This window comes from Accipiter gentilis, chromosome 34 (genome assembly GCF_929443795.1).
Source record: "Accipiter gentilis chromosome 34, bAccGen1.1, whole genome shotgun sequence".
In the NCBI taxonomy this organism is placed as follows: domain Eukaryota; kingdom Metazoa; phylum Chordata; class Aves; order Accipitriformes; family Accipitridae; genus Astur; species Astur gentilis.
Window position 1 is genome coordinate 6,133,376 of NC_064913.1, and position 25,168 is coordinate 6,158,543.

A 25,168-nucleotide genomic window follows, 5' to 3' on the forward strand; every position below is an offset into this window, starting at 1 on the left:
ATTTTTTACAGGCATACAGAATATTAGCAGAAATTTGGGGGTATGAAACCCACCAAATTTAGAAAACGTCTTGAGCACCTATCATAAGAGAAAAAAAATCCAGACAAATACAGTGATAACTCTGAAAGGTCAGTAGTGGAGGTGTCAAAACAATCTTCTATATATCTTACAAGATAGCTGTGAGTGTTCCCAGAACCCACTAATAATCCACTGGTGAGTGAGGTGTGATGAGTGTGAAACACCACAGAGAAGCTGTAATAGAAAAGAAACGTGATCACAGTCATTTTTGCCTAAAAACTTCAGATGATTATATTTTGTGAATCAGCTGAACTATTTCAGAATTTAGAAAATGTGAATCTTCTTACAGAGAAAAATGACCAAGAAGTAAAGTACCAAAAGTTAAAATAGAATAAAATAACAAACAGGGTCTTAGGGTAGACTCAGAAAACTGATGGTCAAGTATTGACATGAATGCCATACATTAAAAGTTCATGTTGCTTCTGAAATTACCCAATGTATCTCATTTTGGATCTGGCTTTTGATTTTTTTTTTTTTTTCTTTTCTAAAGTATCTTTTAATCGAGGCATATTATATTTTCTAAAACCTAACCACATTTAATATTATTTATGTTTATATCCATCTTTAAGGTTCTCGGTCTTAACACTGTTACAAGGTATATTCCCGTGTGTTTTATAGCATTTGAATAATGGCTTTTAGCATCAATGAATTTCTGTATCACATTAGACAGTGAAAAATACAGAAAGTATAAATGACTAGTGCTTCAGAGAGGGTTCTTAAATGAATGTGGGCAGCCTATAAGCTATGGTATTATAATTGCTTAGATATTAAATTTTATTATTAAGTCACTCGATTGTATATTACCTGGAAATGTAGCAGAAGACATATTTATTTGTAGTCATTGTACTCAGCAGTGGAAAGCGCAGCATTGTAATAAACTCTTGCCCTCTAAAATATGTTTACCTTGTCACTGAGCTGGCTTACTAATGTGATTTTCTACCTTTCGCAAAACGACAGTAATGCTTGCTGCAGTTGCTATGATACAAGACTAGTGCACAGAACTTTCTGGTCCATCAGCACACATTCTGTACCATGCAGTTCACTGCCACTGCTGTTACGACGTTCTAAAGCCTTCCATGAAGAAGTGGACAAGTGAATTTAATCTGCCAAAACACCACGTGTAAAATAAGGATTCACAGATATTTTCCTTTTTTGCTCTGAATGACTAGTAGGAATAGTACTGAGCTTTAACTCGACTGTGGGATTGAATTTTAGACTTTTTGTAAAAGGCTACAGCAAAACAAGGATATTATGTCCTCTCTCTTGTGTTTTGGACTTTACCAGCATGCATAAACATGTCACCTAGCTTTGTCTCTCCAGAAGTTATGTGTCTAGAACAGGCTTTATCAACCCCGTCCTCTCTAGGAGAGGGAAAGGCATAAAGAGGCACCTTCAGTGGACAGTTCATCCCACAAACCTGAGACATTTTAAGCCAGGATGAGTTATCTCTTAGAGATAAAAGCCTGCTTTTTTGTACTGGTTAGAGGGGGCACCTCGATAGATAGCTTAAATGAGATACTTAACTTTTTATATAGCTAAAACTATGGGAGATGAATCCCACTGCAAGTGATAAGGTGAATATTTTTCAAACTCGGTGGCCTGGGAATAATTCAAAACAAGATTAAGAGGCAGAGATGCAGCAAAACTGGGAGTATACTGCTGCTTATGGCAATAAGCTAAGAGTCATAACGTAACACCAGGGAGAAGCAATTGTGTAGGAAAGGTCTGAGAAACACAGATCAATCTCCCTTCCATGCAAAAGCAAGGCTTTTGTGAGAGTAGGCAAATGACATTTCCGTAAGAGTAGCCTTTCTCTCATTTGCATCCTCTGCCTCAATCTCCCAAAGCAGAAGATTTGACAGCCTGTGTTTCTTGAGAGATGTATAATGTGTTCTCTGTCAACTCTGGTGACTGTATTGTCAGGGAATCCTATTTTGATGACACTGCACCCACTAGACAAAGGCTGAAGACAAGAAAATAAAACTTTTGGCAATACTGGCTTCCTGCTGACAGTTGATTAGGCTGCAGAAGAGATGCTCCTTTTATTTTTCTGTAGCCTGGAAATCCATCAGGTGTTCTCCAAGTTATTAATAATGCTTTGGCTAGCAATACCAGGTAGGTTTAATGGATTTCCCTGCCAGTGTACTGAATGTGTTTGCAATGAAGCATGAAACAACCTGTTTTAATGACTTACACTAGTGCTTGCTTAGACCTGATGTTAATTTTTTAAAAGGCACCTGAGTCTTTCATTAACTGAACAAGCAACCACTCGACAGGGAGTGAATAATTAATTAAAAAGTCTGAAAACTAATATTTGTTGTACATTAGGAAATATTACTGAAAATTTTCTGGTAAACCTCTTGAAGAATAAGTAATCACATCTATTGATTTTGAGATTTTCTGCCTATTGACATGCAGTATGTAAAGTAGATGTGCTCCTTTCTCTGCAGCTGGGATGACAGCAGCTCAGTTAGTAGTGGCCTCAGTGACACTCTTGACAACCTCAGCACAGATGATTTGAATACCACCTCATCTGTCAGCTCTTATTCCAATATAACTGCCTCTTCAAGGAAGAACACTCATGCCCAGGTGAGTAGCTCTTCATTGCCATTTCTTGCAACACCCCGCAAAGCGTGCAGGTTACCAAAGAAAAGAGTTCGGTATCAATGTCTCTGAAACAAATGAAATACTCATATTTTACAAACTCCTTTATCACGCTTGTGGGCAAGAAGCCCATGGACCCCACTGCCCCAACCCTGACTTGTGGGCTGACACCTCAGACTCCCCGTTCCACATCCCACGGCTGAAGGTGCCGGCTGGCGAGACCTTGCTCTGCCCACCCACCCTCGGGGAGGTCCCACTGCTCCCAGCCTCAGGAAGCCCTCACCCAGTCCCTGCTGCACCCTAACGCAAAAAAACCCACAACATGACTGGATCTGTGATGGGTAGATTTCTACTGACTTCATCCCATTTAGAGTATCTCTTTCGACAGGTAGCACAATTTAAAATAAGATAGTTTTCGTCTTTCACGAGTTGACGCGTATCAGGGAAGAACAACATAGGCTGTACTGTCCTTTCCCTGTTCTCTCCACTGGGAGAAAAGACGGTCAGAGAAGGAGCCCAGAGGTGGAAGAGCTTCTCTTCTCCCCAGTTAGGTCCGGGAATGAAAGTGTCCCAAGGGCCCACAAGCTGGTCTCAAAATAGAGTTCTGAGCAGCATACAGCCACAAGCTATATACATATGTATAAATATATATATAAAGCCCTTGTGCTAGGTATCCCAGTATTTCTCCCCAGCTCCCCTCAAAATTGCAAGTCTTGAAAAAGACTATGGAGAATGCTTGCAAGGCTCAGTTCCTCCCAAAGCAAGAAAGAAAAACAGAAGAATTAGTCCCAATAGAAAATATTCTCTGCCATGTCATCTCCTGTTTACAAGCAGGGAACTTCAAGACTGAACACTCAGCACAGAGGAAGAGTTGTTGCCTCCAGTGATTTGATGTCAAGTATTCAGGACACAAGACTGACACTGCCAATTCCATTTAGACTCCTGCAAGCAGCCAGAGAGCTGTTTTGTAGCTGTACGTTGTGGCAGACTTTGTCAACAGGAGAAAAACACGTATTTATAATTTCCCCCAGACAATAGGGAAATAAAGTTACTTGGGAACGAAGATTACTTTAATCTCCAGCGGGACAGGTCTCAGACCGATGTCATGCTCATGCAAAGATCCTCGCACAGATGCCAGCATTCTTCAGCCCTTACCATTGCCTCTCCCACCCCATCAGGGTCTCCCATGGGTGCTATCTGGAGATCAGCCTCTTCCCTTTCTCATCAACAGTGATGGCCAGCTAGTCCTGGCTTCCTTGTTGCACTGCATCATCATCATTATCATCATCATGACTGGGAAATCTCAAGCTGACTGTTTAACTCTTTGTGGGGTTTTCATTTGAGCGATCTCATGTTCTAGCTGCTCGACCAGATAGCATTTGCAATTCGTTCAGTGACGGACAGAGATGCAGCACATGTTCCAATGTTGCTTTCCCACCGGAGCTGCTTTATCTTAGGAAGGCTAGGAACTGACCTTTATCAAGTCTGCCTTTACCAGCTAGATTAATCAGAACACACTGTACTCCGTGCTAGCCTGCAACCTCAGTAAGAAGCTGAGATGAGCAGAATATGTAGGTATTTTGCCGGCCATATTCAGGGAACACAGAGATCCCTTTTGCATTTGTTTTAAGTGATCGGAACAGTAGAAGCTGGCTATAGCCTGAGGCAGAAATGGCATATTTTGTTGTTGTTTTCTTATTAAAAGAGGATTAGCATTGCTTTTTGTATCCCATAATGGTGAAGAGAGGATTTTAGAAAGTATTATACTTGTCATTTCTTGGAAACGATGCAGTTTGCTTTAAAAATGTATAGCTATGAACCATTCATTCATGAGAAAAGCTTTGGGAGCGTTACATGTGTTGTAACAATAACACTAATGAAAAGTCTCTTCTGAAGGACCCTGCAACACTTGTGTAGATGTTTGCTTGGGCTCTTTTCCCATCAGTCCTTACCCAAAGTCTGTGCTAGCGTCTCCAAAGCACGTAGGAAGTTACAGAAGTGCAGAGAGCTTTTGCATTTTGTACACCTCAAATGACAAATATGTAAACAGCGACTGATTATTCTGTCGGTCATCTAACCACTATTAATCCTACTTATGACAGCAGTGCCTAGGAAACAGCCACAGAGGGGTCTCTGTGGAGATGGAGTTGTGGCAACACAGAATAACAAATAGCCCTGCCCTGAATGCCATCCAGTTTGCAGTCCTGCTTAGGCTGGCTGTATGAGGATAAGGCTGTGGTGGTACTTGAAAGCAGCACCACTTTTTTGCTGTTAAAGAGGAGCGGAGGTAAGCGGGACTGGTGAGACGATGATGTGCAAATAAGGCTTGAGGCTGAGGTCAGGAGGCTGCAGGAAAACCCAGCAGGAAGGGTCACAACAAACAGCCCGTCAGCACAAACAACTGCGCCTTCTCAAACACGGAGGGTAGGGTCAGTCTCCAACGTTTTCATTTCTCCAGCGTTTTCACGGCTTCCACGCCGTCTGTCTTGTTGGGCTGCTCCTTGCAGAACACCCTTATCAGCACGGCCCAGGGAAAGCAGACGCCACAGGGGTGTGAGGTCCTCACTGGGGCACCTTCCACGTGGCTCTGAGTTTCAGAGCAAGCGTCACCCCGGCTGGTTACCTTCACCCAGCCGGTGGGTAGTGCTGGCGTAAGCCTCTCTTCTAGCTGATACAGCTAGAGTGAGTTTCTTGTTGGAAACAATTCATTTCCCTGGAGGCAAAGCAGTAGAAAAGCCATCAGCTGTAGCCCTGATAATTTTGCCGAAGGTGTTATCCTTGCTCGCTGGTGGCACAACATACTGGGTGCTGGTGGAGCAATATTCCTAACTCGGTCAGTGGAAAGCTTGGGTAGGAAAAGGCAAGAAACCAGACTGAGGTGATTTTAGGAGTATATTTAGGAATTCCCTTTAGTAAAACCTCTCGGTGCGGTGATTCATTTGTGAAATACAGAGGGAGTTGAGGAACAATAGGGTATCACCACTGATGATTAGACTAAATTATGTTTCACCTCATTGTGGCTTATCCGTGAAGGAAAGAGTTGAAATCTTTTGAAAATAAAAGAAAAAAAGAAAACCATCTTCCCCAAATGGGAATGTTTTTAAACTTTTGGGATCAGGATTCTAATGTTTTAGAAGTGACGTTTCCATGGCCTTTGCTACAAATAAATCAATATGCTTATTCTCCTCCCCTCCTGTGATTTAAGAAATCAGCAAATACCGAAGATGCTGAGACTGACCATTTCTCATGCAAATCTCTTGTAGCTGAAGACGGACTCAGAGAAGCGCTCAGTTACGGACAGCGAAACCTGGGGCAGCACCGAAGAACTGAAGAAACCAGAGGAAGACTTTGACAGCAGCGTAGACGGCAGTGGCAAGTGGAAAGGTCTTCCCTCGGGGCTGGCCGAAGAGTCGGAGAAGGGGGGGCAGAAAGCATCGATCTCTGTTTCGCAGACCGGGTCCTGGAGGAGAGGCATGACTGCACAAGTAGGAACAACTCAGTCCAGGCACAAAGCAGGAACAAGTGCGCTCAAGACCCCGGGTAGGAAACTTCTGTAGTTCAGATTACAGCATTGAAAATTAAGGCTTTATACTTGTAATTCATCCATAAGCAGTAAGGAATCTTTAGTGGGCTAAAAATAATTAATGGATATTATAAATGTGTGACAGAAATGAGGAACTGTAAGAGTTTTGGTAGTTCTTCTCATAAATGACTGCAAGCCAAGACCGTAATAATATACTAACCTGTGAATCTCTCTTACTGTTAGTTTGCTACACTGCATACGAATAATTTATTAATCGCAAATGAATGTATCCATGACAAAAACTGTGATTGCATTTTGTTTTACTATCATTTGAGTATGTCCACTTCTATTAAGGAATTCTTAAAACTATTTCTGGACTCATTTATGCCTTATCTTTTTTCTCTAGAAAACCTGTACATTTGATCATTGAACATATGCCTAGAAATGGCCAAAGGTTAGACGTTGGGGTAAAAAGATTATCATTCAAGTGAGGGAGACTCAAAATAAGTGTTTCTGAACTAAAGCTGAATTGTCACATTCCAGATACTGCGGGCATTCTATAAACCACTGTTAAGAGATAAAAAATTGTAAAAGATATCTTTTTACACACTTTCTTCAGTGCTAGATGACTTCTTACCTAATTTTGAAAGGCTTCTTGGAAGTGGTAATAACTTTGCAATGTAGTTTTGAAGCAAAAATTATCAGTTCTTTGTAGGACCTTTGTCATGTCCTGACAAAATACTGCGTGAGCATGCATTGACCCCCAGTTATAAAGGCAACTAACAAAGATCTCCTCAGAATAAATTCAAATCCTTTGTGAGCCTCTTTTGTTTCTTTGCAATTTGGAACTGCTAAGTATTGGCCAGCCTCTGGTCTATAAGATTCCTGGGGAGCATTTGCCATGGTCAGTGGTCATATGGATGCAGAAATGACACCCGTGTAATGCCAATTAAAAAGAGAGATAATAAAAGGTTTACTGCATGCCAGGCTAAGTTTCCCAGATCTGTTTTGCTGAAGATGAGCAGGTAGCCACTGTGCAACACAGAACCGAGGCCTTAATTTTTAAAGCATCTACTAATAGTCTGTGTGTTCACCATGTAGGAGTCTGATCAATATCTTGGCGTGCGCATGTGTTGGCGTAGCATAAAATGTGCACTGGATAAAGACATGGGTGGATTTAGTTCTGACTTGTAGGTGTTGCTCTTTATTATAGTTTAGTTCCTTAAGAGAAATTAGGCCACCCACCTCTAAAACTTCCATAATCACTTGAGGATTGAATTTAAAACTTTGTTATGCTGAATATTTATTCCTTATTAGGAGCATACAATAAGTGCTTAAAGAGAAATTAGAGTAGAAGAGAAATGGCATTTTTTATTTTTGTAAAATAGGAAGAGGGTATTTTCTTTTAAGATAGGAGTGAATACCTTATTTAAAACTTTCCGAATCTCACAATAACATTCTGTAGAAATACATATGCTGTATAGGTATGTGCCTGTGCAGCACTGAAGACGGCCTCTCAGAAAATCAAAAATCTTGAGAAGATATCAAGGATATGACAAAGACTATTAACTCATGTAACTGATATTGTTATAGATCAAGAAGATTCATACCACGATAACATAATCTCTCCCTGATACTTTTGTGTGACTAAAATCAGAACAAACTTAGTTATAAGCTAAAAAAAAGTAATCAGTGAAAACCAAAGAACTCAATAAGTACTGCTAATTTCTACATGTGTAATTAATGTCATACTTCTGGAAATGTTAATTGCATGTCATGTTTTACTTTCAAATATTATTTCTTACATATAGAAATACTATTAACAGGAAAAAAAAAAAAAAGCCAAATAAGATCCCTTATAGTTCATTCAGGATAATTTTCTACAGCTATGTTCTCCAGCTGTATATGATACTGGAAGTTCTCAGGAGAATTTCAAGCTTTTAATACTTAATGCCTACCTTTAATGTATCGTACCTGCTACTGACTGCTGATGGAGGACTAAAGACCAAATTGGTCTGTTTTCTTATGGTAATTTTTCTATTTGTGTATTTTTTTCATTTTGAAATTGTAACCATATAGCATTGAAATTAGATATTGAGACATCACAGCTTAAACACAAGTGACCTTTTCAAATACACTTTTATTTAGGAAAAACAGATGATGCAAAAGCTTCAGAAAAAGTGAAAACTCCCCTGAAAGGAGCCTCCATTCAACGTTCTCCATCGGATGCAGGAAAAAGCAGCGGCGATGAAGGAAAAAAGCCTCCCTCTGGCATTGGGAGATCAACTGCTACGGGGTCCTTTGGATTCAAGAAGTCCGGGATGGGATCTTCTACCATAATCACCACAAGCGGAGCAACCATCACAAGTGGGTCGGCGACTCTAGGAAAAATGCCAAAATCTTCAGCCATCGGCGGGAAGTCCAACGCAGGGCGGAAAACGAGCTTAGATGGTTCCCAGAACCAAGACGACGGCGTCCTGCACGTCAACTCAAAGACGACTCTGCAGTATCGAAGTTTGCCTCGCCCGTCGAAATCCAGCGGCAGCGGGATCCCCGGCAGGGGCGGCCACCGCTCCAGCACCAGCAGCATCGACTCCAACGTCAGCAGCAAGTCTGCGGGTGCTGCTGCCACCAAACTGCGAGAGCCAAGCAAGATCGGGTCCGGGCGGTCCAGCCCTGTCACCATCAACCAGACAGACAAGGAAAAAGAGAAAGTGGCCGTGTCCGATTCCGAGAGCGTCTCGCTGTCCAGTTCCCCCAAATCCAGCCCAACTTCGGCGAGTGCATCTGGCACGCCGGGACTTAGGCAGCCGGGATCCAAATACCCAGATATCGCCTCCCCCACCTTTCGAAGGTTAGTGCTTTTCTATGAATTCCTGAAGTTGCAGTATATAAAGCAGGGATTTTCAGTGTGTTGAAGTACTGGGCAAAAAGCCTTTTCAGGGCACATTTTGCCACAAACAGAACCGGGTGCAAAAAACTAAAATGTTGATATTTTTTCACACAACGCAATTATTTCCTTAAGATCTAAAGACCTTCCCAGACCTGAAATGGCTGTTCCTCGAGCTTTGAGCATTTTAGGTACATTCCCATAACAACAGTTTGAAGGCTAGAAGAAGTTGGACTCGGTGATCCTTAGGGGTCCCTTCCAACTTGAGATATTCTATGATTCTAAGTTCAGGCACATGAGAAATTCCCTCTCAATCCTCTGATAAACCCCCAAAGGGAGGAAGGACGCTGCGTTCAGGCACGTTCTGTTGCTGGAACAGGCGATGCCATAGCCTGGTTGGAGAACTGAAGAGCTCTATAGATTATAGTAAAGTATTTGCTTTCACGTTGTTGGCAGCTCCAGCTACAAACGTTTCATTATCTTAGCAGCTTTGTTACATCTTTCGTCACAAACATTAGCAAAGCTAAATTTCAATTGGAAATGCCCTATTGTAACGTTTCTGAAAGTATAAATCTGGAGGAAGTATAAATTGGGATGGAGCACTGGCAGTGCTGGAGAAAAAGCCAACAGTGCCCTCTCGTGCCTAGTTACCAAAACAGCATCTCCGGGCTGCTGGGGAGCTGCAGCTAATTTTTGTGGGCTTGGTAATATGTAAAATAGATTCTTATGTCATTAGCCATGCTTCCTTTACATCACGCTAAGTTTTGCATTTATTTCTTATTAATTTAGGAGCTGCACCTTAACTGCAGCTTGACATATTTCCAGTAAGACGTGAAGTCATCACGTGACCTTTTATTTCAACAGTGTTAGAGGATTTGGGGTTTATTTTTTCATCGTCACTGTAGAATTTTCTTCTCTAGAATTGCTGGAAGCAATTATGTGAAATACACCTCTGTCATGACTGCCCTTGGAGACAAACTGAGCCCATTTAGCTCCCGTGCAGTTTATTCTGTCTGAATGGTTACTACATGACCGATGACGACATGACCATCTGAGCAAAAGAACAGCGAGAGGGAAATTTTACAGAAATACTTAGATGCTTATTAAACTATGAGGGATTTTGCAAGTGTTTGTTGCAATCGTTTTAGCTGATTTGAGAAGCGAGGGGTTTAAAAGCTAATGACTTAGCCGTGGGAACGCTTAATTACTGCATTTGGGTGAAAGTGTAACCTGTTTAAGCACCAATAAGACAAAAAATGTGATTATTTTACCTCTCTCTGGGAGGGTCTGTATATGCAAAGAGCACATGTGAACAGGAGTGAATGAGAGCTGTTGCTAATGAAACAAGCCCTGATTATTGTGATATGGTTAAGTGAATTTAATTTGCGATGCGATTGATCATCTAGGTAGGCATGATTTTAGTAGCGGTAATTAAAAATGTGTAGTTTGGCTCTTAGGATGTTACGCCATGAATGTTTAATGTGGCTATCGGTTTCTCTAAAGCTATTTGTTTTACATTTAGGTTGTTTGGTGCCAAGGCAAGTGGTAAAGCTGCCTCTGCACCCAGTACTGAAGGTGTGAAACCCACATCGGCAATGCCCAGCCCTAGTACCACATTGGCACGGCAAGGCAGCCTGGAATCGCCATCCTCGGGCACAGGCAGCATGGGCAGTGCAGGTGGGCAAAGTGGTAGCAGCAGCCCCCTCTTCAGTAAACCTTCGGACTTAAATGCAGATGTTGTAAGCTTAAGTCACTCCTTGGCTTCCAGTCCCGCCTCAGTGCACTCTTTCACGTCAGGTGCTCTTGTGTGGGCTGCAAACCTGAGCAGCTCTTCAGCGGGCAGTAAGGACACACCAAGTTACCAGTCCATGACTAGCCTTCACACCAGTTCCGAGTCTATTGACCTTCCTCTTAGCCATCATGGCTCTCTCTCTGGACTGACAACAAGCACTCAGGAGGTTCAGAGCCTGCTCATGAGGACTGGAAGCGTCAGATCTACTCTTTCGGAAAGGTGAGCTTGCCTATAGATACAGTGACCACGAAACCAGTGAGAGGCAAAAGGACAGGAGCCCAAAAAATCAACCCTCCACCTGTTTTCCTAAAGGGACACTGTTTAATTAGCAGCTTAGTCCTTTATGTTAAAAAGGAAGGAAGGAAGAAAAGAAAGCTGAAAGGCACTGGATGTGGAATCAACTGCCTTTTAAGGTTGTACAAGCACTTTTTCGGTCTTGAGGTGTTTTGGTTCCCTTGTTCTGGAGAACAATCAGAGAAAAGGGTAAAATTGCCCAATTAAAGGCAAACCTGAACAGCCACACAGTGATTCCTGCATGCTGGATCTTCCCGCTGTCCCAGCAATTGGCAGATCCAAAGCTGTGTCACTGCCCTCTTGCTAACAAATCGTCTCCAGCGGTGGGCCCCCCCCCAGTTTTCTTCCCAATTAGCTCAAAGCACAGGCAGAACTGGTGGGCCCCTGCCTTCAGCTGACCAGCCTTGCCTTCAAATACTCAGTCCTGACAAGTTGTTTCTTCCATGGCAATCATTACACAGATCCTTACGAAAATGCAGTTTCACTGGCAGAGAGACGGTTTACAAGATGAGACCCTCGCTATATGCACAGTCCTGGCAAGTGTCTGGAACAAAGAAAAGCAAGAAAGGGTTTTTCTCTGTTTGCTCTATTAAAGATCTTTTTGATATATGTAGGTGTTTTACCATTTAAGTTATATTATAAAGAGGTGCAACTACCCTGGCACAGTTGTACCAAGATTTTTTTTTTTTTTTTTTTTTTTTTTTTGGTGAAACATTTATTTGACTTTTTCAAGAGAGAAAAAAATAACCTCTCTTAGGCAGTAAGTAATTTTCACTTCCTGTGAAAATTTGCCAGATTTTACAATGAAATCCTTCTCTCACTTGGGGACTGAAAAGTCAATATTAAATATTTCATCAGCCTTTGATCCAAAAAAGAAAATTGTACTGACTCAGTCAGAAATATCTTAAACGCTTTAAGGTTAAACCTAGTTGTTTAACAACACAATCATTTAAAAGAAAAAGATCCTTTATATACAATGTTAAGATTTTTTTTTCTCCCCTTTATATAAACCCAGAGATTTTTCAATACCAATCCTTTCTATGGAAAGATTTCACTTTCAGAGAATCAGCATTAAAAAACAAAACACAAACAAAACCAAAACCCTAAACAACTCTTTTGCCAAATCTAGATGGAAACTCTCCGCACGTTTCATTCTCTTATGTCACATTCATAAGTATTACTATATCGGCTAAAATCACACCTCTTACTAACATAATTATAACACTATAAAACATATCTGTGTACCAATATAATGTATGCTAGCACCAACAGTTAAAAATATGCTGCTATCTGAGTAATTTGTAATTTGCACTGTGCCTTTAATTCTTAAGTGTAATTTGTATTGTGTGTCATGAACTGAATGCGATGATATTTCTTAGAAAGTCAATTATTAATATTTAGCTTACAGAAACCTTCACTAATTTTTAGTGCTACATGTATGGATGGTGAGGTCAATAGAATGATGTGGAAGAGTATGAATTTATGCCAAAGATCATATTTACACAGAGGATGTTAAACATCACATTTAAAATGTTAATTGTTTGGCATGAGCTCCCGAGCAACCCCCACTACTAATACTTTATGTATTTGTTCAGTGACTTAATTTCAGTGGTTCCAAATACTTTTGCCTTTGGCAATATTTTTAAGTTTCAGATTTGTCCATGTGGGGATATTATGATTGAGTCCAGAGAGAGCCATTTATCATGTCGATCTGGCCTCAAAACAAATATATGTACCTAGAGAAAATGGTGTCATTTCTTGAATTATAGCCCCAATAGGATTTTTGCAGTTTGATTTTTCTGAAAGGTCTGTTACAAGTGCTGTATTATTTCTAAACTGGTTTATACAGTAAAACCTACATGTAGCAAAGTATTTTTTCCCAACAAAAGCATTGGTTTGCAATGTTAGAGACAGCTATGTTTGGCAACAGATTATGTCCTTTTTTCTTTGTAAACTCAGGTTATATTTGAGATGCCTCTGGCGATACTCGTTGTAGTCTGGCATGGCATAAGAAATTATCTGCAAAGAGGCTTATTCTTTTTCTTCAGTCACTCTAGAGCTTGCAAAAGATTGAATGAGCGGTCTGTATAGTGAGATACACTAATATAGAGACAAAATCAGAAAGACTGAAGCAAAAAATGAGATACAACTAGCAAGTGACGTAAAGTCTGTGCAGAGAAAGCCTAGGGAAAACTAAAAGAGAAGAGGGAGCTAATCATAGATGACACAAATAAATAAGGGTTTGCTTCATTGAAGCATTAACCGCAATTTGATAGCTAAATATCACTAATGGCAAGCATGCTAAGAGGGAATGAAAAGGTTAAATATTCCTCCAGTTTACTGGTCCTGATGAACTTTTCACTTCCCTGCTTCAGACAATCTGAAATAACCCTGCAGTCATTAGGACTGAAGAAGAGCTTTCAAAGGGTCTGTGCTGAGGAAGGAGTGAGGAGGAGGAGGGCTGGGATAGAGGACGAAGGGATTATGGGCAAGGCTGCCTTGCCTCCGTTCCTGGAAAGATACAGGGGATATTAAACAAAATCGGTTAAGTAACAAATATCATGGGGTTAGTCATTAACAGTCTTTCAAATAAGACTAATTTAATTCATTTGTAGGAAAACAGGCTTTGTGAGTAGAGGAAAGGCATTTGTAGTTACAATAAGAAATCCTGAATTTAGAAAAGCTTTAGGTGCTCTTTCAAATAACATTCTCATAAGCAAATGAGGGAAATAAAAGAAGGTGCTTGACCGGAGAGTTATCAAAGACTAGTAATCAGTGGTTGGTTAGCCTGAAGGGATATCACAGGGCAGGATATATTTGCACAGACACAAAACGGAAAATCACGAGGCTATTTTGCAGAAAGGAGACAGTGTTTAAGGGGTTGGTGTAGTGCCATTGCTGGAACAAAGAATTTTCCCAGTATTTGGAAAACGGAAGTATCACATGTAAGTCTTAGAAGGTAGTTATCCCATTCTGCTTTTTCATGGTAAGTCTTTAATTTGAAGACTTTGAGACATCGAGTTTTAGGAAAGATTTTATGCAACCGGAAAGAACACAGAAAATGAGACCAAAATCTCCGGGTATATCCACGTTTCCTGCAAAGGACAGTAGACATTGACCACCTCCAAAAAAGCAGTCACCTGCCACAGAGACAGCAAATCCACAAGGTCTCTGCTACATTTGCCCACACATCCCTCCCGGGATGATCAGACGTTGCCCACCCCCAGTCATCAGGCTACCTCCCAAGCAATGGTACGGCAAACCCACAGAGCTCCCTGACAACTGCTGTACTGATACAGCGTCAAAGTTTACTCCAGCCAAATTTTGTGTCATTGGATGAGATTCTTTTGCATCGTAATAACTAGAAAATAGGTTCAGTAAATACTAGCAAAACATTTGTTTTTTTCCGAAAAATTTGCGTCTGCCTGAGGACTTTTGCTGGTTTTGCGCTAGCAGAATTTATTTAGACAAGTCTACTGCTGTTGTCGTAACTCCCTATGTGTAGTAAGGACATTTGTATTTTATCTTACAACAATTTAGAGGGATTAAAATAAATCATACAAGTATTTACACTCTAAAATAAAACCATCTACTGGGGTTAATTGGTGAAATATCAATGTTTTAATTGATAAAATTTTCCAGGTGGACACAGGACCAGTAGTTCTTTTGAACCCTTAATTGCTGTTGGGCATTGCAAATTTGTGTCTTTCTTCTGCCTGGTCTGAGTGACACAGCAAAGGATGCATAAAAAATGCAGAAATATAGGAATTAACAGTGATCTTATCAGCAATGATGGCTGCATTTTAAGATTAGCAGAGTGGAAATGGTTTCTAATTACATGACTGGCTTGCTCTGGTTTACTTTAAAAGAATGTTTAGTTCTGAGGGCCATGAAAGTACACTGAAATCCACTTAAGCTCTTAAAGACTTTCAGTTGTTTTAAATTATCATCATAGCTGATGGTTGTGGTTTTAAGGTATGAAACAATGCATCATGTATCAGATTTTCTTGTGTGCTCAGCCATTTGTAGAAACTCACTCATATCAGCTTGGCCCAGCCTGTCCTAGACTTCCCTAGGTGTTTCTTAGCTCGCAATAATTTGTTTTATTCCCTAACAACTCTGCAACAGTTAGATATAGCCCAAGGATATGGCATTATGGCCCTTTCCCAGGTTAACCTCAACACCAAGGGCAGGTAGGAAACTGAGAACCGTAAGGCTTCTTGTAATTGCCCCCAGAGAACTTGCAGACGGTTTCAGCGATGCAAAATAAACAAAAGGGGACAGAGATACAGTGGGCTTCATAACTTCAGCCCACATCAGCATGCATCTTCCTGCAAGACTGCTTTTTGCCATTGACACGGCAAAGGAAAATATCAGGAATACTATCATATTCTCATCCTCACTTTATATTGGTATTTGTTTTAAGCCAATGAGACAGATTTCCATGCATTCATTGCTTCTTTCAGGAAAGGACCGACTTTTTTTCATATCATCTTTAGAGATCTTTTGAGCACTAAGGTCAGTTCAGTTCTGTTTGTCTGAAGTCCAGTTTCTGCAGAAGTAATATACCCAGCTTTTGGTGGAGGAATGCTTTCAGATACTAAAAAGTTAGGGGCAGTTATCGGTCTGAATTAATAGTTACATGGAACCATCGTTAATGGTTTCATGCAATTATCTGAAATCTAGGAGCATCTTTGCAAGATTTAGTATTTTAAAACCCAGAATGGATGTTTGCTACACTCACTTTTATGCAGTTGCAATATCTCCATGCTCATGTTGAGGAATGTTCACCCCTATTTCATTTGAGTATCTGAATTCAAAAGTTTTTTTAGAAAAATCCTATGGTCACTATTAGCTTAGTTATCTGACTGACTTACAACTTTTGGCTTGTGGATTGCTTTAAAGGAGCACTGATTGGCTCCTTTAGTTTTAGGTAATGTGCTATGGATTATTTTGAAATAGGTAGAACTTCAAGTTAAAGTAACATTAGAAAACATATTGTTCATTAAGACGTTTGAAGTATTTGCAGAAGAAACTGGTGTTGTTATTATGATCGTATTTGTTTGTTTTGAAATTTAGAGGTGCATAAAGGTACATAAAGGAACACCAAAGCCCCATTCTTCTCTCTAAGGAACTAAAAACTACGTGAATCATGCGTTCAAATTTATGTTGTCTTTTTACCAACCATTCTTAATCCTGTTAGTTACGTTGGGAGCAAAATGCTGAAAACATAGTCCTCTGTCTGATAGAGGACTACTCTCATATGGACCATGATAGCTGGACCTCTGCTGAAATCCTGCTAATTTCTCCTTCCGTTTGCTTTCTCTCCACGCAGAACAAGGCCCTGCTTAAACTTCTAAAATTACCTATAAAACTTTCTGGTGGTCAAAGTGGTTTACTTCCATTAGTCTGAGCTCTAATGGTAATGGATTCTTAATGCCAACAGTGTTTTCACTGCCTTTACCTACTTGGACCAAGGTTTCATGACAGCAGGGTGCCCAGCACCCTCCACAATAGAAAACAACCTTTAATAACGGCGGGAGAGTTTTCTTGGGTAGGGAAGCTCCTAAATTACTGTTGCACTCAGAGGTGTGATTATGATATGTAATACAGAAACTTTCTAAAGCCATTTTGTAATTTAATCCGGTGGCACTAAATTATGTTCTTAAGGGAAAAAACATTGCAATGCTTACTTGATGATAACTAGTTGAAATTCAACCCACACTAGTCAGGGACTGATCTACCAAGTCTTCATGGGGAAATGCCCAAATGACACTTATTTGAAGGAACGCTCGTGGGTGCCCTTCTAGTGATGGGGATTTTAAATTAGGAAAACTGATTTCCCATAATCAGCCACTCTGCCACTGTGTGGGCATGAATATGGAACGACGTGGCTCTGGTGCCACTTTTCATTGTCGCCACCATTGCCTTTCTATGTGAGCCCAAAAAAACAACAGAAAGCCAAGGGTCTTTATATTTAGCATGTATCTCTGCATGCAGAACTGTCATTTGGCTTCTGGCAAGGCCATGCTGCCTCTTAGCAGGTGCCACAATCTTCATTTCTTTCAGAAATTTATTGGTATATCACAGGCAACTGTGAAAAATAAAGATTCATACTGTGACCATATGATTCTCGCGCAGATTGCAGGGTGAAGCTGTAGGAAGGTTAGGAATGGTAAGGACGGACTTCCTTCTGACTTGGACAGTCTCCAAATTACTATTGACCCAGCCCAGAGCATGTCTAGATGAAAAATGGATGTGCAGCAGTCCATGTCCTATCGTCCCTTCCAAAGAGTCGGGGATTTATCACGAAAGATATATTAAAAAGCATTAAATGACCTTCTGTTATGCACACAAATCTAGACCTTTAAAATTTGTAATTCTGAACGGTCCTGTTTACTGTATGTCCTTAGGGATTTTTTTTGTTTTAACAGCACGCAGCTTGACAGAAATACACTACCCAAAAAGGGATTAAGGTATATATTTTTTTGAGCATGACTGCTGCTTCTCTATTTTCCTGTAACATTTTCTACACTGTCTTTCCTTTTCTTGCTCCTTTTGTTGATCCTTTTTTACAACAGAGTTCTTGGTATTTAGATACAAACCAGAAAATGTAGATTTTTCTCTCCAAGTCTGCCTAGTGAACAAACTTCCTTTCAAGATACATCATGGAAAGGGATTACTGTTAAGGATAGCTTCCTTATGCAAAGAATCTTAAAAGGCATTGAATCCTGGAGAGCTAAAAGAACAAGATACTTTTGCAATTCAGTGGGACTAATTGTTGAAAACATTATTGAGAAAAACAAGGTTTTGGAGGTGGATCTAAATGTGGACTCTAAATGCAAACACTCGTGCAATTTGAATTGAAGCTCTGCTAAGGGTAGGGCTGGAAAATGCTAATTTTAATAGCCAAGGTTTGTAAGTATAAAACAAGACTTGCTCCAGCTAGTCTTTCTTGGTCCCTATCCAGCAATACTGAGAGTCCAGCTTTGCTACTAATTCCCCACTAATTAGAGCTGTCTTCATCACAGAACACAGAAGTCATCCACCGTCTTCTCCACTCCATGGTTAAAAGAGGGGATCATTAGGTAACTTGTCTGGTCTCATCAGGCATGGAAGCCTATGTCCCTAATCCAGGAAGGAGATTTGGCGAGCAAGGATATATGTGCGTGCACACAGACACTTTGCAGCCTTCCAGTCAGTGAAATTACGCAGTTAAATCTCTTGAGTTATTGATAAATAATATTTTATGAAATTTTAAGTTAGTGCTGAAGTGTTGTCGCTAGAAAGCATCTCCTGCACTAGCTGTTCCTTAATAAGAATTTACTCAAATTTCCTGTTATCCCAAAACAATCATTTGGGATTCGGAGAGAATGGAAAAGGTGGAAGACATGAAAGAGGCATGAAGGGGACCCTGCAAGGGTACAATGGGACGATTGAGGTTTGTGACTGTACAACTGTAATGGTGGCTGAAAGCTGAAAGTGAAATGGAGTGGGAAAAGAGCTTATAGGCATATAAGCCTGATCAGTTCTCCCAGAAAGACCAACAGTTTGATTTAATGTGCAGAGATCCCAATCCAAGACCCAGATCTTGAATTCTCATTTTGCCACCTTTCTGATCTGATAACCACTGGGTAACTCTGCTCTACCACATTTATAAGCAAAGATCATAGCTGCCTTTTTGAAAGGAGAAAGGAAGTAAATATTTAATCAGGACAAGATGTTTTAATGCCGTGAAATATTATACAAAACCCCAAGCAAAACATGAGAACTTACACGTTCATTTAATCTGCTTTCTAAGCAGAAATACTTGTGCCTCGCAAGCCTGAAGCCAGAATATCAAAAGCCCTTTCTGCTCTGCTGTTTGGGGAACACTGATGGCTCATGACAGTGGTGAAGAAGGTGCTCATTTCTCAGCAGGAGATCGTGCTGAATGAAGCAGGCTGTTGCAGACATTGCTGAAAACAGTCTCTTGATTAAGACCCACACTGCCTGCACATTTTAATGTTGAACCGCTGCCAGAATTGCCCTTCTTCCAGCCCAGCCAAAAGAGGCTGGGCCAGTGAGTTACCAGTTCTCCCTCTTAGCCCATGTGTCAAGTTGCACTTGTTTTATTGGTTTGCCATAGGAAGCAGTTGATGAATGATTTGATTGCCAGACTTCTTCCTTCCAGAGAACTCGTTTCTGCTAATTGTGGATTTTTCCTGTCCCTTTCCCTCCCCCCAGTTTGCGGCAGGACACAATCCCAAGTAGCATTCAGAGCGGCAGACCGCCTGTATGACCATGAGTCGCTGTCATTACCGATGCAAACTCCTTTTTCAGAGTTGATCTGTTGATCTGTTTCACTCCTGTCATCTAACCAATCGCCCACACGATCTGTGGCAGATATCATTTTGTAAGCGGCTACTCACATTTCTTGCCTTCGAGTCTGTCCGTTCCCACCCTAGCCATACAGCTTGCGAGCTTTTGCATCAACCTGTATGTACGCTTCCTATAGCTTTGAAGTCCTTCCCTGTCAGCTCAGTTGTCTGTCTTCTATGGTTTATCATCATATCTCTTCAAAGGAAGGGAATGCTGTTTTGGGGAGGGGGATGAAGAGGAAAGGGGTTGCAAGTCCTGTACTTTTTCTGTTGTATTAAGACGGTAGATTTTACCTTGTTAAAATCCCTGGCGATAGTCACTTGACTAGACTTGATGCTTTCCAAGGGTTTTGTTCTATCTAACTGGTGAAGGGTATTTATGTGACGCATGTTTCTTTCCAAACCATCACCTTGTGGTTGTTTTGAGCATGTCAGCTGTGGTTTTTCAGATACACTCCATCATCCCGGCAGACGAGTCAGGAGGAAGGCAAGGAATGGCTACGCTCCCATTCAACTGGAGGCCTGCAAGACACTGGCAGTCAGTCCCCGCTTGTTTCTCCTTCAGCTATGTCTTCATCTGCAACTGGAAAATATCACTTTTCCAACCTGGGTAAATGCTGTTTCCCTTCACCGTTTCTCCCGCTCTAGAATAGAATCATAAAATTCAACCGTTCATATTTCTTCGTTTGCCAAACTAGATAGTTTATTTTAACACCTCCATCACCATATTGTGGTACCTCACTAACGAAGGGAAACTCAGGGTGTTCTTCATGGCGTGGGCCAGGGTACCTCCTGTTTTGCACACAGAAAAAAAGCACAGATTCTCTATGACTTGCCTAAGAAGAAGAAAATCTGAGGCAGGGCTGGAAATTAGCTTCTAGTTCAAAGCTACTCATCTTTTAGGATTCACAATCAGTAGGATTGTGATTTTAGTGAACGTCAACACTAAACATTGCTTTTTTTTCCTATACACAGGTTTGCTTTGAGATAGGCCTTTGCAATGCATTTCAGTGGCTGGACCTGTCTATAACCACACTGGGCCCAATCCAAATCCTAACCTGAATTCAATATAATAATTTGGGATGTGAGTCATATTTCAGATATTTTTGATTACAGGTCGAGGTTTAGATTTGGTTCTTCTGGATCTTGTTTCAAGTTAATCCAATGCAAATTTAGTTTCGTTAATAATTTTATTTTTCTTTAATGCTTAGTAGAAAACCATTTATTTGCACCACGCTGGACACATACCTAGGTTCCCAAGGAGCCTTTGTGTTTTAGGCCCTTACTGTGGAATTACCAGCAACCGTTCAAGCACTCACACTTCCCTCACTCTGTCACAGCTTATGGCATCTGTAGGTTACAATCACTCAAAAGAAATTTGATCAGACATACAAATGTTGCTCTTATTACATATGGGAAAAGAAGTTGAACAAAGCCACTTTTAAAACCGAAATTGGATCCTGGCTATGCAAGCCACTGCTTTTGATTTCCTCCATGTATTTGCAGTAGTTTTAGGCACAGCTCTTTTTAAGCAGTGTTTCTTTCACTCTATCATTTTCTGCTTACAATTATCTTCTTTTTCTTTTTGTTCATAGTTCTTGTACTCACAACAGAGACCAATAAGGTCCGGGGGTTTTTTAATTTATTTTGTCATTGTTCTCTGCTTCTTTCCATTATCATAGCCCTACGGAATAATTTGCTCTCACAACACAGCTGCTCTGGTAGTTTATGACTTAAGGCACATCTTGCATGATCTAAAATAAAAGTCCAAACACTGAGGCTGAATTTGGACAGAAAATTAGATTTTTCTTCTAGGCACTGTGTTCATGTGGTTGGCATGAACCATAACCAGGCTTTCCTTCCTACTAGCAAACAAACTTTGCAAAACCTTGAAGTAGGTTCATCAACTCTGTTCTGGATTTCAGCCCTGAGTGATCGGAGTACTTCTGTGTAGTATGACAAGATTCAACTGGCCTGTGCAGGAATTTTAGCCTGATATAGTGGTAGGTGCTGTAGAAAAATCAAAGGATAAATACGTCTTGAATATGCCAATAAACTTTGGTCTTAACAGCAGTTGGTAATATAGGTATATAACAATAAAATGCAGATACTGATTTATTAGAAAAGCCGCTTATAAAAAATACTTATGACTTCTTATTCCTTCTTAACTTTTAACTTTTGAATCTCTCCCATTGATTTTCTGTCTTGGGTTGTCAAAGTGAACAAGTGTGTATTCAGACACCGCTGTTAGTGTTACCATGTGTTTTACAGGATAAGTCTCATCCAGCTCCAGCTCCTTGGAGATCATCTGCTTTACCTTTTTGTGGTGGCTTTGTATGTAGGAATAAAAGCCTTTCATTTTCTCAACACTGTAAAGCGCACCTTACCATACTAGTCCTACATTACAATTTTATGCAGAACCAAAATTCATTAAAAGGAAATGTGCTTCATTAATAAAGCTTTGTATTCCAGTGAGTCCAACCAACCTATCTCAGTTTAACCTTCCTGGACCCAGTATGATGCGTTCAAACAGCATCCCTGCACAAGACACTTCTTTTGATCTGTATGATGACTCCCAACTGTGTGGCAGTGCTACATCCTTAGAAGAAAGACCACGAGCAATTAGTCATTCAGGTTCATTCAGGGACAGCATGGAAGAAGGTAAGACTGAGTTACTCTTTGGATCAGTGAATAGGCCCCAAAATAGGCCCTCAAAATAGGCCTCCAAAGTGTAGAAAAATTTAAAAATATTTATTCTGCAACATAATAACTTAAATAATTTTGTGAACCTTTTTTTTTAATTTTGTGGAGCTGGACTCACAGGACTTCCTTACCCTAAAACGTGGAAGATATTTCTTTCACACATTAATATGTAATGTTGTGTATGCCATACATGTATAGATCCTTTAACAGAAATTTTGGAGGAAAGGAAGCCATGGAAAATTATTTTATTCTTTTTGCCCCTATATTTGAAGTGTCTGAGCATACCTTGACACCTGTGATTCCATGCTTTCTTAGTCCTGCTTCTGTATTTCTGGGTTGTTTTTTTTTTCAAATACCAGCGCTACTTAGTATCCCCTTTCTTTTGTAGTCATTTCATTTCCCCGCTTTCCTACAGCCTCCCACAGCAAACACTATGTGAATTTCTGTATTTAAACTCTGTCTTTAATCTGACCTCACTACTTTCTTTATGCAGATTATTGCTGTTGGTCTGGTTTCTTTAATGCTATGTACAACACTTGGAATTTGGGGAATATTTTTTGGTTTTGTTTTGGTTTTTGTTCTTTTTTAACCACAGAGCTTGTGACAACTCCTAATTAAATGCACTCTAGCATTTTCTTCTGCCTAACATTTCTGGTAAATCTGATTATTTGCAGAATTCCCATAAGCAGAAAGTTCTCTTGTTAATTAAAACAACAACGACAACAAAAAGCCAAACCCCAAAATTAAACCACTAAAATTTAATGGAGATTCATTCTATAACATCATCTCATCAATCTTCCTTACTGCTAAGTGATGACAACATAAATGGTCTTTATAATAAGCAAATAAAAATGTCTTCCCCTAGCCCCAAAGCTCATCATTATGAGATAAAAGGGGGAAAAAACGTCCTAGCTGTAATAACGGACCACTAGTACTTTTGCTTTTCAATTCCTTCTTCTGCATTTTAGACGCTATGTCAGGCAGACATCTGGGTATGTAATCCTAGCAGTAGGGTGCAGGGCAGATCAAGCTGTGAGTTGTCAGCACAGAGAGGATGGCTGACTGCACAGAAGCAGATCACATAATTCAAGGACAGAGGTGACTACGGACCCTTTGCTGAGGAACAGGAGAATTATCAAGTGAAACACTGGAAGAATAATAGAGAAAACAAGGCAAATAATTTATGCATAGAAAAAGAGGTGTTAAATCTAGAATTCCAGTAATGGGTCACCAGTGGCTTTGATGAAAGCTTTTTCATTAGTCATGTTTCATATCCAGCTGGAGTGGATAACCATGATCAACCTGAGTAAATGAAAGTCAATGCAGCAATAATAAACAGTTTTTAGCAGTTTACGGTCATTAGAGATTAACATGAAATGATGCTGTTGGAAGGCCAAATGTATTTTATTTAAGATAGGAGCTCTGAGGAAGATGATAGTGAAAGAAGTGAGGTAATGGGTAGGGCCACTGTGTACGAGAGCAGAACGGGAGTTTAGCTGAGAGATTTAAAGCAGACTGAAACCCAAAGATAGATTGAAAGCAACAAGGTTTCAACGGTCAATGTGCCACATCTTTGTAAGTATTTGTCCAGTTACAAAACTATATTTAAAGTCTATTTGGCTAATCCAAGTATTCTTGTATCGTCAGTTTGGCATACAGATGCCAGGTAGGTATTAAAGCAGAATAATTTATTTACCAAACCCCGGCAGATTAGAAATATTAAGCAAATTTCTTTTGAAACAAAAATGCAAAGAAGTAATGAAATCAATAATCTTCTTTAAAATTCTGTTGGTGTGTCCTTCCTCAGGAGACTCATCAGAAGCAGAAGGGGCAATTTTGTCTCAGTTTAGTCTTCGCTTGCCATTTTCAGAGAGGCCAGGAACCCCGTTTTTTGAGTTGAAGTCCTGCAACATTCACTCGGTGCTCTTGAGGCCGACTTTACTGATGATTAGTGGAAATATGGCACTACCTCTTGCAGTAACCCCTTCACATAGACTACAAATACACGGGTCTGCTTTGTGCTGAGGGGAGAAACCAGCTGAGCAAAGCCTGGGAGCTCACTCCTGGGAATGTGAACTGTTTTGCAAGGCATAGTCTCATTAAAATCAGTTTGCTCAGCTTTGGACAGATGTATAAATAGCTCAATTTCTGGTTTCTCTAAAAAGTGTATTTATCAAGTGACTTGTTGTCAAAACAACAAAAGTGATGCTTGGTTTGCTGGGAATAATACTGGATCTCACTGGCTCTCCTACCCCATACACCGGAAAGTGCTTTTTCTGTATAGAACAATCTTTTTAAGTGCAGGAAAAAATATCAATAGCTTTTCTATACTTTGTGGAAGATTGGTTCTCATTTTAAAAAGATGTTTAGTTATTGAGCTACATGAGGGACGCTTTATGCTTTCATCAATATTTCATGTTATTTTCCTTTTTTTAAAGTACATGGGTCCTCATTATCACTTGTCTCCAGCACATCCTCTCTCTACTCTACGGTGAGTATTGACATTTTAGAAAAATGTTCTGCCTGCCTCTGTTCTTGTTCATTGTTCTTGAAAATTTCAATACTTCGAGGTTTAGAAGGATTAAAATTGTACTGCAATAAAGCAGGAACATTTATTTTCAACTTTGCTATTACTGTCATGTTATTTTAGAATACATTATTTTCATCTTTTCATGTAACTTGCTTAGAACTGTTTAAAATCAGCTAGTGTATGTTTTAAAAGCTAAAAAGAAGGTAATGGTCTAGGAGTCTCTCTTTAAGGGGGGTCCTTATGCTATTGTAGTTGATAATTTTGAGCGATTTTTTATTATTTTTAGCTAGTTTTCTAATTGCACAATTTGCAAAGTGTTTTTGTTCTGTCACTGTTTGAAGTACACTTCTTGAAAAACACAAGATTGCTTCAGGGTAAGGGAGATACAATTTGC

The 25,168-nt window shown here is 40.1% G+C and overlaps 1 protein-coding gene across 1 annotated transcript in view; it reads left to right on the top strand.

The window, feature by feature from the left end:
• NAV3 (neuron navigator 3) overlaps positions 1-25,168 on the top strand; it is a 417,043-nt gene that overhangs the window by 345,983 nt on the left and 45,892 nt on the right. Inside the window, exons 13-20 of the mRNA XM_049792275.1 lie at positions 2,529-2,667; positions 5,946-6,222; positions 8,354-9,059; positions 10,618-11,106; positions 17,616-17,657; positions 19,991-20,151; positions 22,014-22,202; positions 24,683-24,735. Of these exons, the coding sequence (XP_049648232.1) occupies positions 2,529-2,667; positions 5,946-6,222; positions 8,354-9,059; positions 10,618-11,106; positions 17,616-17,657; positions 19,991-20,151; positions 22,014-22,202; positions 24,683-24,735 (2,056 nt within the window). The remainder of the gene's footprint in view (positions 1-2,528; positions 2,668-5,945; positions 6,223-8,353; positions 9,060-10,617; positions 11,107-17,615; positions 17,658-19,990; positions 20,152-22,013; positions 22,203-24,682; positions 24,736-25,168) is intronic.